Source organism: Drosophila erecta, unplaced genomic scaffold, assembly GCF_003286155.1.
Source record: "Drosophila erecta strain 14021-0224.00,06,07 unplaced genomic scaffold, DereRS2 tig00000152-arrow-arrow-pilon, whole genome shotgun sequence".
NCBI classification, from domain to species: Eukaryota; Metazoa; Arthropoda; class Insecta; order Diptera; family Drosophilidae; genus Drosophila; species Drosophila erecta.
Window position 1 is genome coordinate 1,009,777 of NW_020825211.1, and position 15,662 is coordinate 1,025,438.

At 44.1% G+C, this 15,662-nt stretch overlaps 2 protein-coding genes and 2 long non-coding RNA genes across 5 annotated transcripts; 2 read left to right on the forward strand and 2 right to left on the reverse strand.

Annotated features, from left to right (window-relative positions):
* Positions 1–280: 280 nt before the first annotated feature.
* Positions 281–1,477, reverse strand: LOC113564590. Its single transcript, XM_026982710.1, has one exon. It carries the CDS (start codon positions 1,089–1,091, stop codon positions 285–287), a length of 807 nt encoding a protein of 268 aa, XP_026838511.1. The 5' UTR covers positions 1,092–1,477; the 3' UTR covers positions 281–284.
* Positions 1,478–1,483: 6 nt separating this feature from the next.
* On the reverse strand, positions 1,484–4,650 carry LOC113564591. Of its 2 annotated transcripts, none has more exons than XR_003408111.1 (2): positions 4,448–4,650; positions 1,484–1,580 (listed from the first exon to the last, which is right to left on the reverse strand). It is a non-coding gene; the product is annotated as an uncharacterized LOC113564591 (long non-coding RNA). The 2 variants fall into 2 exon arrangements; XR_003408110.1 differs by lacking the exon at positions 4,448–4,650 and adding an exon at positions 2,947–3,155.
* A 1,044-nt stretch (positions 4,651–5,694) lies between these two features.
* Positions 5,695–6,738, forward strand: LOC113564588. The gene is made up of 3 exons (XR_003408108.1): positions 5,695–5,908; positions 5,966–6,082; positions 6,133–6,738. It is a non-coding gene; the product is annotated as an uncharacterized LOC113564588 (long non-coding RNA).
* Positions 6,739–11,706: 4,968 nt separating this feature from the next.
* LOC6551723 (transcription factor btd) lies at positions 11,707–15,303 on the forward strand. Its single transcript, XM_001977266.3, has 2 exons — positions 11,707–12,986; positions 13,539–15,303. Exons 1-2 carry the CDS (start codon positions 12,217–12,219, stop codon positions 14,773–14,775), a joined length of 2,007 nt encoding a protein of 668 aa, XP_001977302.1. The 5' UTR covers positions 11,707–12,216; the 3' UTR covers positions 14,776–15,303.
* Positions 15,304–15,662: the final 359 nt, after the last annotated feature.

The window sequence follows — 15,662 nt, forward strand, 5'->3', positions numbered from 1 at the left end:
TTTGAACTTTTGATTCGCCTTTCTGTGTTTTTTTTCTGTTTTTTTTGTTAACTCTCTAATAAACCGACAATGTCGAAGTTCGATTGTGTTCTGATTTTTCGCTTTTGGAACTTGTCACAAAGCCTGTGCTGTTTCTTCTTCTTCAACTCTTTTTCCGTCTGTCACTTTTGACAGTTGTTTGGTTTGGTTAAGTGTTTAGTGTTATACGTTGTAGATTCCTTGATTAGTTTTGACACTTTGCAACACACGCACGCACGCACAATACACAACACACAAAGAGGCACTCAAAAGGCGTGGCTGGCGAGGATTGGGATTTGGTTTTGGTATTGTTGGTGTTTTGGGATCTGGTGAAAATCAATGATGGTGGCGATGCTGGCTTTTAATAGTGATATTATCGCTTCTGCTTCGCTTTTTATTGCTAATGATGTTGCTTCTGTTGTTTTTGTTATTATTTTTGTTATTGTTGTTGTTGTTGTTGTCCTTGTTGTAGTTGTAGTTGTTGTTTTAGATAATTCCTTTGCTAATTGCCGCTGCAACGACAGCAACAACGTAGCCGGCGCTATCGTCACCGCAACGTCAACGGATAGAGCTGGCCACCACCACGTCGTCGGTCCTGTGCCCGCTGCTCCGGCTGCTTCGGCTGCTTCGGCTGCTCCCACTTCCACTGCCACTCCCACTCCTTCGCCTTTTCCTTCTCCTTCTGCCGCTTCCGCTGATCCTGGAGGATCGCGCAGCCACCACCGCCTTCTCGTTGCGGCGCCGTTGAGATCGTTGTCGTTGTCGCCGCCACTGGCGCGTTGGCCAGCAGACAACTCCTCCACCGCCTGGTGCTCCTCCTGCTCCTCTTGATGCTTGTTCTTATCCTGCGCCCACTTGACCAGTACCTCTTCCTCTTCTTCGACGACGACTTCTGCCCTGCGCTTTCTTAGCTGCAATTTGTTGTTGTTGCTGCTGCTGCTGATGATGCTGCTGCTGCTGCTGCTGCTGCTGCTGTCGTTGTTGTTGTGGTTACTGCTGCTGCTGCTGCTGCCGTCGTTGTTCTTGTTGTTGCAATTGTTGTTTGTCGAACAGCAGCAGACACACGCGTGCATTTTGTGTTGTTGGGCCCCAAAAACACCAAAAGTTGACCTTGGCTGGGCGGCTCTTGTTATTGTTTGTTTGTTTGTTTGTTGTTGCCTGCCTGCCTCCACTGAGCGAAAAAGAACGGTTGTTGGTTTGGCTCTCTTCTCTTTCTCTTCCTTTTCTTTCCGCCTTTTTTTCCGCTATCTTACATCTTTTACGTGATTTGTTTTTGGCGGCTTTTTGCTACACATAGATATATAAATATTTTGACCATATATTATATATGCGTGTGTTTAATTTTTACTGCACTTGATTCGGTTTTCGTTTACAATTAATAAGGAAAAAAAAAGCAATTCACATTGTTGGCTGTTGTTGTTGGGTTTGTTGTGTTTCGGTTTGTTTTTGTTGCTGGCGCTTCTGATTCGGCTGCTGCTGCTGATGTTTTTGTCGATGCTGATGTTGATGTTGTTGCTGCTGCTGCTTCTGCCGACATTTGCCGCTCTAACATTGCACATTAACTGTAAACGCACAAGAGGAAAATACGCAGCCTATTAGATTATGTTGAATGAACGAACACACACCGCACGCAAATCGAAAGCAATATTTATTTATTTTCTTCTTTCTTTTTTTTTTTTGTATTTTAGCCGCGCGCGAGGGGAAAAGGGAAACGAAACGATACTAAAATGCGACGAGACGTGCCGAAAACGGGGACGAAAAGGGGAAGAGAACAACGAGAACGGGAATCGAGAATTCTCTCGGTCTTGTTGCACTCATCTGTGCGCCGCTTGACGACCACTCGCTCTCTCTCTCTTCTCTGTTCTTGTCTCGCGATTTAATTCGCCAATACTACCAGCGCTGTACTCGCTACTTTGCTCGCAGACGTGTGGACGTGTGTGTTGTCCTCTCGCTCTTTTGGCGCACACCACGAAAATGGAAATAATAAGTTTCATTTTGCCGCCAGACCACCGAAAAAATATGGAAAACAAGTGCCGTCGTTGGCAAAAGTATACTTTGAAAAATGCTTCAAATTTTTAGGACAAATAAATTTTTTGAAAAAAAGAAATCACACCTTGGAAGGTACAAAAGGCAGAAAACTACTACAAAAAATGTATTAAAGTATCAGCCAGTTACGGCTGTGGTCTACAGTCCAATTTATAAATTAAATGGCCGAAAAAGTGGCCGTATTTTGGTTTTGCTTCCGCATTCGAGCGGCCATCATACGAAATTTAATTTGTTGGGGCGGCGAGTGGCGAGTGGGGTGCGAGCGGGATGACACTAGAGTGCAGTGGGGCTGGCTGACAAAAGCTTTCACACACGCACGCACGCACACACATTTGGGGTTTGGGGCGCGCGTACAGAATTCTCACAGCGACGCCAACGTTTTCACTACACAGTTACACAAACACACACACATATATCGAAAACAGCGAGTTCGTGCAAGAGCGAGCACGAGTCCGAGAGAGAAAGCGTGCGATGATATTAGTGCCGAGCGGCATTAGTGTGCAATATACACACGACGGTAAGCGGCAACGAGTGCGAGGAGCATTGGAAAAAGAAAGAAAAACAGACGACAGAAATATATTCCATTTTTTTTCTGTGTTCGCTCGTCGTTTTCGTTTCGTTTTCTTCTTCACGTCGTTTCAAAGTTTCTATTGCAGAAATTTTTTGTGTTGTCTCCGCTAGAGCGTTTTTTATTTTTCCCGGCCCGCACAAAAATCGTAAAAATAATTGGCAAAAATACGAAATTCAAGAAAATGCCGTAGAAAATTTGAAAAAATTTCCGGCCAGATTTTGGCCGGTTTTTTTATTTTTTCACTATCACCGATTGCCACGCACTAAATTTCTAAATATTCTTTGTAATTTTGCCGAATTTCGGTTTTATACCATATATTTTTCACATTTTCCGGCGATTTTAGAAAAATCCCACAAACTTTTTCGCAACACTAAAACAAAAAAATTTCAGTCCGCTTGTGTTAATCGTTCTCCGAGCCAAAAATGTTTTTGCTTCAGTGTGACCGCGGCTAGCCGTTCAAATACACCACCGAGCTCGGAAATACACTAAAATTGACTGTTTGACACAACATGCGAGTGGGCTCTCGTCGCTCTCACGTGCTGTTGGGCCGCTGTTGTCACACTGTTACGGCCCGAAATTCATATAAATGCCTCTGCTAGCAGTCTGTTGGCGTCGTAACAGCTGTTAGCCGCTGTACGAGCCCTGTTTCGCTCTAGCCTCTCGCTCTCTGCGTCGGCGAGTCCGCTCACGCCACGCGCTCTCTGAGAGCCGATACACACACACGCGCATACATATGGCGCGCCAGATAACAAAGCAGCGAGTCCAGAGATGACCACATGATGATGGTGACATATTCGCCGATACTTTTTCACTGAATTTCTCAGCGCGCACTTAAAAGGCGCACAAAGAAGTTTTCTAAAAAATGCTTTGGTTGGACAGCAAAGTTATGAAATTAATGTTCTTTTCAGCGTTTTGGAAATTAAAATGGTAAATAACATTCGGTTCTGTTTGAATTTAATGACATCAAGGTGTATTCGAATAAGATTTATAATATAAATTAAGAAGCCGACTTCTTAATTTTTTTAAAAATAAGTATTTGTGGGCATTAATTTTTAAAACTTTTGTCCATTGTAAAAATGTAGTCTAAAGTTGTTCAAAGACGAGATCTACAGAGGATCACGCAAGTAATCAAGTCATTGGCTATTGCGCATATCTAGTGGGAGCGTGTTTTCCGCTCGCTCTTGCCGCGAGAGACAAAGAGGACGTGAGAGAGAGAGGGGCAAGCCGAAAAATCAGTCGCCGAAGGATAACACTATCGTCGTCCTTGTCCGACGAACCGGTGGCCATGCAAACAACGCACAGAACAAATTAATTTTCAAATTGTTCAATAAATATCCCACTTGCTTCTCATTTTCCCTCCCTTTTTGCTACCGGAATTTTAAATTTTCTTTTGGAAGCGCTCTTCCGTTAACTTTTCGAGCACTTTTTCGATTTTCGCGCGCTGCCGAGCGCCAGCGTATTTATTTACAATTTTTTTTGTTAGCGGCCGCCGTTGTTTGTTGCACATACACAGCGCACACACATAAGCTTGCACTCTGGCACACTCATGCACACACACCGACACGTTGTCACCGAAATGAACGGGATGGCAATATGGCTGGCTGGCGGTCGGTACGTGGGTGCGAGTGAGATGACGCGATCGAGACTCGAACGAGACGGGTCAACGAGTGATACCGATTCTCTCTTGCGATTGGGAATCATGCCCGACTTTTTACACTAGATGCGCTGGCTCTGGTTATTTAATTATGCTATTTTCTTCGGTTTATCGGCAATTGGCCGCATTAAATATGCCACAAAATAAGTCACACAAACCGATAGTTCCAATCCAACGTCACTGCTGCGCCTCGCGTGTACAATTTGCGCCAATTTTCCCCCCTTTTCTCGTCTTTTTTTCAGCCCAGCACCGCTCGTCTCTTCCTCTTCTTCACGCTAGCATTCGTATGCGGCGCAGTGATGTCAATGTTGGCACTGTGTAGCTAAAGAGCGTAATTAGTCATTATCTAGCTATCTTTTCTAGCTATTGTCATTTGTCTTTAGCTCGTATATTTATATGAATATGAACGTCCAATAATTTCAGTGCAGAAAGAGGAATTGAAGAATTTTGAATACTGCATTATTCCATCTACTACCAATAGAGTTTTATCTAATTGCACAACTAAAATATGTATTCCAATATAAGTAATTTTATACGCATTGTTTTTTACCAGGAAAAAAATGCTAAAGGAAAATAAGTGAACCATTGGTTAATTGGGTTGATTTTATGTGTTTAGAAATGTTTGTTGTCTTAAGCATTAAGTAAAATAGCTTGCTCACAAAATAATCATAGTTTTCGGTTTCTTTATTTAAGAAAAGATAAAATTATGCTTATAGGAGTGCTAATGTATTTAATAAAAATCACCCTCCATTAAGGTAGCTTATTAGCTAAGAAAGTACAATACGTATAGTAACTGAGATATTCGACTCTTCCTAAGGAGACAATATTTTTCAGAAATCATATAATATTTATTTTATTTTTTATATTGTAGATCATCCTCAGCATTTTTATCGGTGTAGCGGTAAGCTCTCAGTTCAATAGAAATAGCGTCACCTAGGTAAAGAAAAGAGAAACTGTTGTAGCTTTAGTTCCGTAATTTTCCGCTATATGGTGCTCAATGCGCAAGAATGCAATGGTGGGTGTCTAGGCTACTATTTGGGTGCGTGTATTTGCTATTTACTACTGCACAGAGAAATACAATTTAAAATTAAAAGTAAGCTATGTTATATCAATAAAAAACAATATAGTGGGCTTTGGAATTTGGTTTCAATGTTTTCATAACAAATAGGCATTGCATATAATTTCAATCACAAAAGATTTCTCTCATCCAAGCAAAACCTTCAGTTCAATTCTCGCCTGTGAAAGCGTAACACACAACATCTGATAAATTTACGAATAAGTCCAGAATCAAAATATTGAATACAAGTTCGCTTTGGAAATATTTTCGATCAGCAGTCAGTTGTAACAAACGTAAAAAATCTAAACCAAGTAACACCCAAAAATAAATAAAAATATAACAGACATGAGAAAAAGTAAAAACAAAGTCAAACCAGTCATTTTCAAAAACCTACGCAATCGCATAGTTTATTTCGCCGAGCCCGTCAAAAAGAGGAGCAACAGCGGGCCGAGTAAGCCAGTTTCTGTCAAAAAAAAACCCATAGCGGCGAAAGTCCCGACAAACAGAAAGCATTAAACTCATTAGTGTAGAGGACAACCTGTCTGATTCGAGCGAAGTTATTGTGAGTACTATGCCGATTTAAGCGAGGAATAATAGTGTAATGCGCCTTTCTTTCCAGTGAAACAAACCGAATAATTGTTTGATGAAAATCTGAAACGCGATCAACATGTTGTTTTACCGATTGTTATTTGAAGTTTTGTTGAATTGTTGATTGTTTTGTTGAAGTTTCCATTCGGTAAGCAACTCTGCGCCGCGCTTACTACATATTAAATAAATATTTTGTAGTTATCACGGGCACAGGTCGATTGCCCTTTGAACCTGTTTGTGCCACCGACTGAAACAAAATGCCACCATTCGGGACAAAGGAGCAGCGGCAGGTTCTAAGGACTCAAAAGAACAGCGAACTCTCAATTTGAAATCGAACCAATTAGTTGTCCTTTGTGCTGGCACCTTTGTCGCCTGAATTTCGCAAACATCGCTTCATTTTTCCCATGGCCCATGGCTCATGGTCCATTTGCCATGGCTTCACCCAAGATTGCCACTGTTTTTCCGTGGCCAAGGCGAGTCCTGTTTCGGAGTCGAGGTCCTTTTCGATGTTACTTTTGAACCGTGGAAGGAGCACAGCAGGGCGTGCGGTGCGAAGATCAGAGGAGCGGCCCGCCGCGGGGCGCCCTCAACTGATGATCATTTCGACACCCCATTTTTGCGGCGTTCTCTTTTCTTTTTGCTCCTCCGGTTCCCTTTGGCCCGCTCCCTTCGCCATGCACCGCGAGAAAAACGACGCATATACGGAACACAATTGAAATTGATATGCTTTCAGTTGCTCCAAATTGATTACCAAGTTTTGAACATAGAAAATTTTGTCGTTTTTAGTTGAAAAAATTGTTAATTGTTAAGCATTATTGTTTTTATCTGTTTTATAAATATTTAAACTTTAGCATTAATGAATGAATGCTAATCTGTTTAATAAATATTTAAACTTCCTTTAAACTCTTTCGTTTTCAACTGTTAGTTGTTCACTGCATACGCCGCGTATTTTTTCGAGTGTTGCAACAAGTGCCTCGAGTTCAAATATCTGGAGATTTTTTTCGGTTCGGCCAAGTGATTTCCCGGGAAGTGTTAGGATCCCCTTGTTTCGGCACTCTTTCTGCGCCCCCTCTCTTTCCTACCCCTATTTAGGGGCTGTAAATTGAGGCTGTTGACATTTTTAGTGCAAAACGGTCTCCGAGGAGATCTCTAATATCTTGTTCGCGGTTCTAACCCCTCTGCGACACACGCTTCATAAAAGAACACACAAAGAACACGGTGAGTAGAAAGGAACACACACACACACACATGGAGGGTAATATTTATTATTGAAATTAAAATTTATAGTTTGATGCCATTGTTTTTCCCTTGGTTCCACTGTGTGTGTTTTTTTGCATCGTTGCCGCTTGATTAGAGAATTCAGTGGAAGTGCAGGGTGCCCGAGATGCCGAGAGATGGCTACAAGTGCGCCCCATACAGGTCAAAGGGGGCGTGGCACGACCTTGCGATGTGGTCTGAGCATTGCGCAATCTGTCGTCAAACAGCCGATCGATCCAGTTGGTGAAATCGATATGAGATGTGCATGCACTATAAGTTATAGCTGGATATGTGTGGATGAGAAGGGTAATGAAAATGGGGGCGTTTCGTGGATCTGCTCAGATGAAATCCTTCACCATCTGTTGCATCTAGTGGATAATGCCAGCAAAAGGATATACATATGCCAAAAATGTTTTCAGTACATGTGAATTGCAATTCCGTAATTCAAAATCAATCTATTTGGTTAGATATCCTACTCATATATAGAAAACCCAGTTCAGCTTATGCCAAAGTCAGCGATTGTGCCGAAGTCAAAGATAGTTAGCGATAGGTAGAGGTTCAGATACAAGAAGAGATATACAAAGTCAATTGGCGAAAAAACCCCGGAGATTAATCTAATCTGCGACGAAGAACGGGCCGAAGACGCTAGAGGCCAAAATATTTGCAGACAGTGAAAGGATTTAGATGCGAAAATCCCCATAAATCCAATTAACACAAATCTGCATAACGGGTTAAGGTTTACGCTAAAGGATTATGAGGCCCATGCCGTGCGCACCCAACAATTTCAATTGAATACTTTTCGCTCGCACTACCTGGCAATATGGATATATCTAGCCTCTCTTTCGGATTACCGCAGACGATCCCTTTGACTTTTCCTGCTAAGCGATCGTAAAACGTGGATTATGCATTTATGGCACCCCGCGGCAGCGTCGAAACCACCCAGCCACCCACTCGCCCACCGCCCACCGCCCACCGCACACCGACCAAACCGAAAACCCAACCCACAGGACCTTTGGTCAGAGGGTGCGGTTTAATCCGAGACCACCAAAAACCGATGGTATGGCAATATAGCTGCACTGCGAGAAAGTAACAGGGGGTTTGGCCTGATTATTTTTCTTTTCAATTAAATGAACTATTTATTAAGTGATACATTTATTTCCTATGTAATGCAAGGTATGCAAAGTTTGAGGAAATATATACATATATGTAAATATATATAAAATTCAGATTTGAAACATCTTGCTAAGGTATAATGCATGGAATGACTATCATCTCTAGTACGAAAGAAGTACAAGTGCTGAAGAGCGAAGGCCAGTCTGGTTTCTCTCAGTGCAGCCAGCCAAGAGCTGCCGCATTAATCCGCCAAAGAACTGCGATCAGGATCAAGAATCAATAATTACAATTCAGGCGTAACCGAGTCGGGGGCTAGGTAGCAAAACAAAACGGGGTAATCCTGACTTCGCCCTCGTCCGCCTATCCGGGATTAGTGGCGATCCAGCGAGAAATCCCGCGGATGAGGAGCTTTGATGCGGCGAAGTCAAAACTTTTCCAGCTTAAGCCCAGCTTAGCTGCTCCTCCATGGCCTACCTGACATCGCTGATCTGCAGATCAGCTGATCCCACGCCTTGTTTGGTGGGCTCGTCGCGGCTAATCAATTGATTATCGCATTGAGATGGCTGAGTACTCCTAGCTAAAGTCACTTCCTCAAAATAGATTAGCAATTCAATTTGCACAATATTTGGAGAGATTTACAAACATCCAGGCGACATTCAGAACACTGCTTCCGTTTTAGTGGCGACTAATTAATGGGTATGGGTTAAAATCATACTGCTTGTTTATATTTGGGTGCACATATAATTTGGGTTCCCGAAGTTTGTGCTCCATTAGTGTGAATCAAAACCTTACATGTGCCCCATAAAAACCATTGCGATTTTCCAACTTCACTTGACCTAGTGGTGCAAAAAAGTGGGCGTGTCGCTGTGTGGGCGTCGAGTAGATTGGGATTGTGGGAACTTTCCTTGCTGTTGCTGCCGACTTTTTGCTAATTGATTATGCGGCGACGTTGTGGCCCAAGGACAAGAACCAGAGTCAAGAACAAGAGCAGGAGCAAGAGCAGAAGGAGCAAGGACAAGGACTCGAGGAGCCAGGAGGCGCAAGGGTATTGTTCCTGCAAAGGAGCCTGGTTCGGCGAGGGAAACGGCAAGCAAGGGGAGGGACTGGGCTGGGCAGACGGTCTTCCAGTCTAGTTGACTTCAGCGTTGTCATAAATCTTCGGTAGCCACAAGGGCCAGAGGAGCCGCAGAGGGGCAGAGCGAAGGTGCCAGGCGGGTGAGGTGGGTGAGGAGGGAGGAGACTGCCAGCACGAGACAGGCTCCTTGTTGTTGCCCTGCTCGCCTCAATATAATTGTATCTTCCGTTTCATTACATGTTGCCCAGAAGTCCCAGCCGCATACCCTGTGTGGCCCGAGTGGGGCGTATACGATTGCTGTGCATTTTAAAATATTTATCCAATCTTCCAAAATACTTGCATTCAAATTTATAACCCAAACGAACAAACAATACTGACAATTCAGGAATATTTGCTGTAGAAGAATTTGTAACTTCAATTTAAAGGCATGCCGAATTTCATATTTATTTGAACAACATTACACATAGTAGCAATTTGTGCACTTCCGAAATACTTGGGATGCAGTGGCATTTAATCATAACTAAGCTGATTGAGAAGTTTCACATCAGTAGGTTCATATTCAGAACTCATGGTATCCTAGGAAAATTAAACTATATTATGATTTCCATCTTAACAAGGGGAAGCTGAAGGGTCGAGATGAATTTCCGTGTGCTCGTTTCGTTTTGGGAGTCATCATTATCTTTTCACAGCAGCAGCAAATCGTAAAATTTGTGGCTCAGACCCACGTTGCGTATGCGTAATAAAAAAGACGCCGCATAATAAAAAGGGAGCGAAGGCAACAACAACAACAGCAACAGCAATTGTGATTAATATGCGGCACACAAACATATACACACACATGCACACACACACGCACACAACCGGGCGCAGGCATGCGAGAGCGAGAGAGCAAAGGAGAGAGCTGCTGTCTCTTTTGTGGTGGTGTTTGGTCAACGCCCCTTTAAATACAGTTATTTCATTGGGCCGCGACCACAAATTTATTAGTTTTTATTGTTATTGTATTGATATTTGAAGCATGCTCCCCGCCCGCTCCCTCTTTTCAACATCAATCGTTTCTTTTTATCATTGGGTTTCGCTGGAGCAAAATGAAAAATTAAATGCCATTAAGCCGAAATTTTAATTTAATTAAAGTGATGAGCCATACTTTTCTCTGTCTGCTTACTTTCATCGAAACAAATTGAAGGTCTGAATGAGCAAGGGGATAATGGGAATTTAAGCAGATATTCGTGCTTTTAATGACGGCACTTGAAATGTGTAAAATGTCGAGTAATTTATGGGCATTCAAAATCGTTGGGAAATATAAAAAATAATCGAGTTTAAAGTACGAACATACTTACGGTTTATATAAGCAATTTGCAAGCATCAAATTGAAAATACAAAATAAAATTTGTATTTCGGAAATATTTTTAGGCTAGCAGGTTTTCAATAAATTAATACAAATTTAAATACTTTAAATTTAAATAAAATTAAATACTTGCTAATCGAACTTTTTTGCATTCTAAAGGATATAAGATATTTAACCATTTGATACAGTATATTTTTAAGGGGCTATAATTGGGTTAGGAATATTTTAAATATTCACTTTGAACACTTAAAATATGAAATATTTTGTAACCAACTAAATAATAACACATTTCATATACTTCCTAAAAAAAGTAATCATGTAAAATATTATTACATAATCATACAAGTGCAAGTGAAAATGACAAACTTTAATTTAAAATGATTTGCATTTAAGATAAGCTAACATTTTTGGCTTAAAGTTTTGATTTCACCAACAATAACAACCGCAAGGAGCTATATGAGCACTAGCTGGAAAAACAACAGCAACAGCAACAACAACAACAAAACACATGCTCACCCAATTGCTTTGACACACAAACCCACACATAGAAATTAAAACAAAACGCCTGCGGCAGCAGCGCCAGAAACAACAACAATGCACAGCAACGTGGAGAGAGAGCACCATGCAGCATGTCGCAAAGAGCGAAAGAGAGAGAGAGTGAGAGAGGGAGAGGGAGGGAGAGAGAGAGAGCGAGAGAGAGCGAGCAACAGAGAGTGGCTGCTGGTGCCGGGAGTGACACATCCGCGCCACACGTGCAAGCGAGACGAAGCGAGTTGCCCCGAAGGCACACCGTTGCGGGCAAAAGCAAAACAACCACCATGATGGTGCCGAGAGCGAGAGAGAGCGAGAGCTGGCTGTGGGCGCTCAGTGGCGACAGGCAAGTGCGAGAACGTGATAGCACGAGCAGCAGCAGCGCTGCCACTGCCCTCTGCCCGCGCCGCTGCCCGCAGCCAAGCGATTCGTTTTGTACGTTGTTAGACTCTCTCGCCGCGTTTTGGAATTCAGTCGACAATCGACGATAATTACCGGTGGTTGTATCACATCACATCACGCGCAGCAGCAGCAGCAGCAGCACTACGAACGAAAGCAGAAGAAGAAGCAGAAGAGCCAGCCGCAGTGGCAGCAGAGAAACTCGCTCGTTTTGGGATCTATATACACATATATAGACATATATTTGTATATATAGAGGGTTAAATATATATATGTGCACGCAGCATTGGCGAATTTTCGGCAGCCTTTAATTTGTTTGTGTTTTTTCCGTGTTCTCGTCCGCGTGCTCGCAATTACGTGCGCGGCAGCAAAAGACTATAATTATAAAACTAAAGTGAAAAGCGTGCCATAATTACACAAGCGAATATCAATAAGTGCAAGAGCAATGTGCGAAAATTGCTAACGAACGCAGTAGCAATCAGAAGCGAGAAAACGCAGCAGCAAGATCAGCAGTAGGATCCAAATAAATCAGCGCAACATACAAATCACTAACGTTTTCAACATGATCGATGCGGCCTGCAATTACTTGAATCCCTATGCGCATCAACAGCATCAGGCGCAGCAGCAGCAGCAGCAGCTACAGCAACAGCAGCAACAGCAGCAGCAGCAACACGCGCAGCAGCAGCAGGCGCAACATCATCTGCACATGCAGCAGGCGCAACATCATCTGCACTTGTCGCATCAGCAGGCGCCACAGCAGCACATGCAACACATGACCCAGCTACAACAGCAGCAGCAGCAACAGCAACAGCAGCAACAGCAACAGCAGCAACAGCCGCAACAGACGCAACAGCAGCAACATGACTTCCTCAGCGCCGCCGCCCTGCTGTCCGCCCCCCCATCCCTCTCCGGCTCGAGTTCCGGCTCCAGCTCCGGCAGTTCTCCACTATACGGAAAGCCGCCAATGAAGCTGGAACTGCCGTATCCGCAGGCCTCATCCACGGGCACCGCATCGCCCAACTCCAGCATCCAATCGGCGCCATCATCGGCCTCCGTATCGCCCAGCATCTTCCCATCGCCCGCCCAGTCATTCGCCTCCATTTCGGCCAGTCCATCCACGCCCACCACGACCTTGGCGCCACCGACAGCGGCGGGAGCGGGAGCGGGAGCCCTGGCGGGATCACCCACATCCTCGTCGCCATCCTCGTCAGCGGCTTCTGCTGCAGCGGCGGCAGCAGCGGCGGCGGCTGCAGCAGCGGACCTTGGAGCAGCGGCGGTCGCCAGTGCCGCCTACGGCTGGAATACCGCCTACTCCGGATTGGGGCCACCAAGGTAAATATCCACATAATCCACATCATAAGTTTGTAGAGCTAAGAAATGCTAGGTGATAGTTTTATACACTTGAAGATAGTACTATATAAACTTAAGTGTTTCGATCTGAAACGGATATTTGGGAATTCTCCTAATAGAATAACTACAGGTTACTAAGCTAAATAAGGACAACATCTTTCTCAAATTACACAGTTTGCTGCATGGGAATATTTGAATCCCATTAGCCCGCAGATTGAAAATGTATTATCATATAAATAAGCTCAAGTAGTGCATCATGAATCCATAAAATGATAGGTTCATTTCATTACTCAGATTGATTAGCTTTGTTGCCACCTTATAACGTACATCGATCTTGGAGCAAATACAGGGTTTTGATCGCGTAATGATAGGAATAAAATGGTGATTAAGCCATATCCGACTGCTAATTGCAGTAAGATGAAAATCTTTGCTAAATGGTTATAATTACATTCAAATGGGAGGTTTACTAATCGATTAAATGATACAAGCGCTGAATTAACCATTTCACTATCTCCATTTCTTTGCTCCATCTAGAAGTCAATTCCCATACGCCCAGTACGCCTCCGATTACTATGGCAATGCGGTGGGCATGTCATCATCGGCCGCTTGGTTCTCGCATCAGGAGCGCCTCTATCAGCCATGGAGTTCGCAGAGTTATCCGGGCTTCAATTTCGATGACATCGCCTTCCAGACGCAGTTGCAACGCCGCTCCGTTCGCTGCACGTGCCCCAACTGCACGAACGAGATGAGCGGCCTGCCACCGATTGTGGGGCCAGATGAGCGGGGACGCAAGCAGCACATCTGCCACATTCCGGGCTGCGAACGGCTATACGGCAAGGCGTCGCATCTGAAGACCCATCTGCGCTGGCACACCGGCGAACGGCCCTTCCTCTGCCTCACGTGCGGCAAGCGTTTCTCCCGATCGGATGAGCTGCAGCGGCACGGACGTACGCACACCAATTACCGCCCATATGCCTGCCCCATTTGCTCGAAGAAGTTCTCGCGCAGCGATCACCTCAGCAAGCACAAGAAGACCCATTTCAAGGACAAGAAGAGCAAGAAGGCACTGGCCGCCGAGGCCAAGGAGCAGGCGGCGGCGTCCGCATCCGCGTCCGCGTCGGCGTCAGTGGCGACGGCGATAAAGCTGGAGAAGAAGGAGAAAAAGTTGGGTAAACCGCTAACGCCGCCCGTGGAATTCAAGCAGGAGCAGCCGGATGCAACACCGCTGCTCAACTATGCGCCCTATGCGAATCTCTATCAGCATTCCACATCCGCGGGCACGAGTGTGAATCCCCTGCCGCCACCGCCGCCACTCTTCCAGCAGCAGATGACGACGACGACGACGTCGGATCAGCCGTGGAACAGCAGCAGCAGCAGCAGCCGTGCCATACAACCAGCCACTACCTCAGCCAGTTCATCCACATCCTCCAGTGCCAGTTCCCCAGCGGCAGCGGTCCTTTCCGCCACCGGATCAGCATCTTCCCCAGCGGCATCCGCCACGGCGCTGGCCCAGCATCACTATGCCGCACTGGCCATGCAAAGTGAGTCGCAGCTGGCGGCGGAGTATGGTCTAACCATGAGCGGATTGGCCAGCGGAGCTAGCCAGGACTCCAGCTCCAGTTGCCACATGAAGTCCGAGTATGCGGCCAGTTATCCGGCTGATTTTGGTGCGGGCACAGCCAGTTACGGCTATCCGCATCCGCACACGCATCCGCATCCGCACCATCACAATGCGTGGGCAGCGGCCTATCATCCGCATGCCACCGCCTAGGATGCCCCAAATCCTTCCCAGATTGTTACAGTTTAATGTTGATGAAACAAATGCCATAATGTCCCAAAACCCAGAAAGGCAACAAAGCAAGCGTAGAACGAAAATCTAGTGTGTGTTTTTTTTTCAGTGTTTATTGTTGACATAAAAATATATTGTGAAAATCGAAAAAAAAAAAATATTATATGAATTCACAAAATACTGCATAAGGCATTAAATAATATTATATAAATACATATATAGATATATTAACTATACATGTAGAGACTAGAACTTGAATTTTTTTTCCATTTTTTTTCCCCAATCTAGTTAAGGCATTTTTTTTTGCATGTCTGTACATACATATACATATATATCGTTCTTTTTAAGCCATACCATATAGAATGAGAGAAACCATCTAGTTGTGTACCATAATAATTGTTAATTGTCTTTAAGATAAATTATATACAACAACAAAATGCAAAAAAATCCAACAAGGCGACAAAATCCCCACACTGAAATCCTAACAATAAAAAAAAGCGAACAAAATTATATCGGAAAACAAAGCGAATCCAGTTTTTATTATTCCCTCTGATCGCGACGCACCCTTGCTTATGGGTTCCTGGTTCGGTTAGATTTCAGGGTTGTTTGATCTCCTCTAGGGGTTGCTTTCTTGCATATAAATCGAGGGATCCCGGAAGCTTCGCGACTTCCGGCGAACTTGATCTGCATTTGGGTGCTGATCTCTGGCGGTATTTCGATAATAATAGAAACGTTTTGTATAGCAATCTTCATTGCTGTCTGCACTGCCAGATATGTTAGCCTTGGAGATCTATCTCTTCTATAGATTGCTTTCCCTATAATATTGCATAAATTAAGCTACGAATGAGTTACGCATATATCCTTTATTA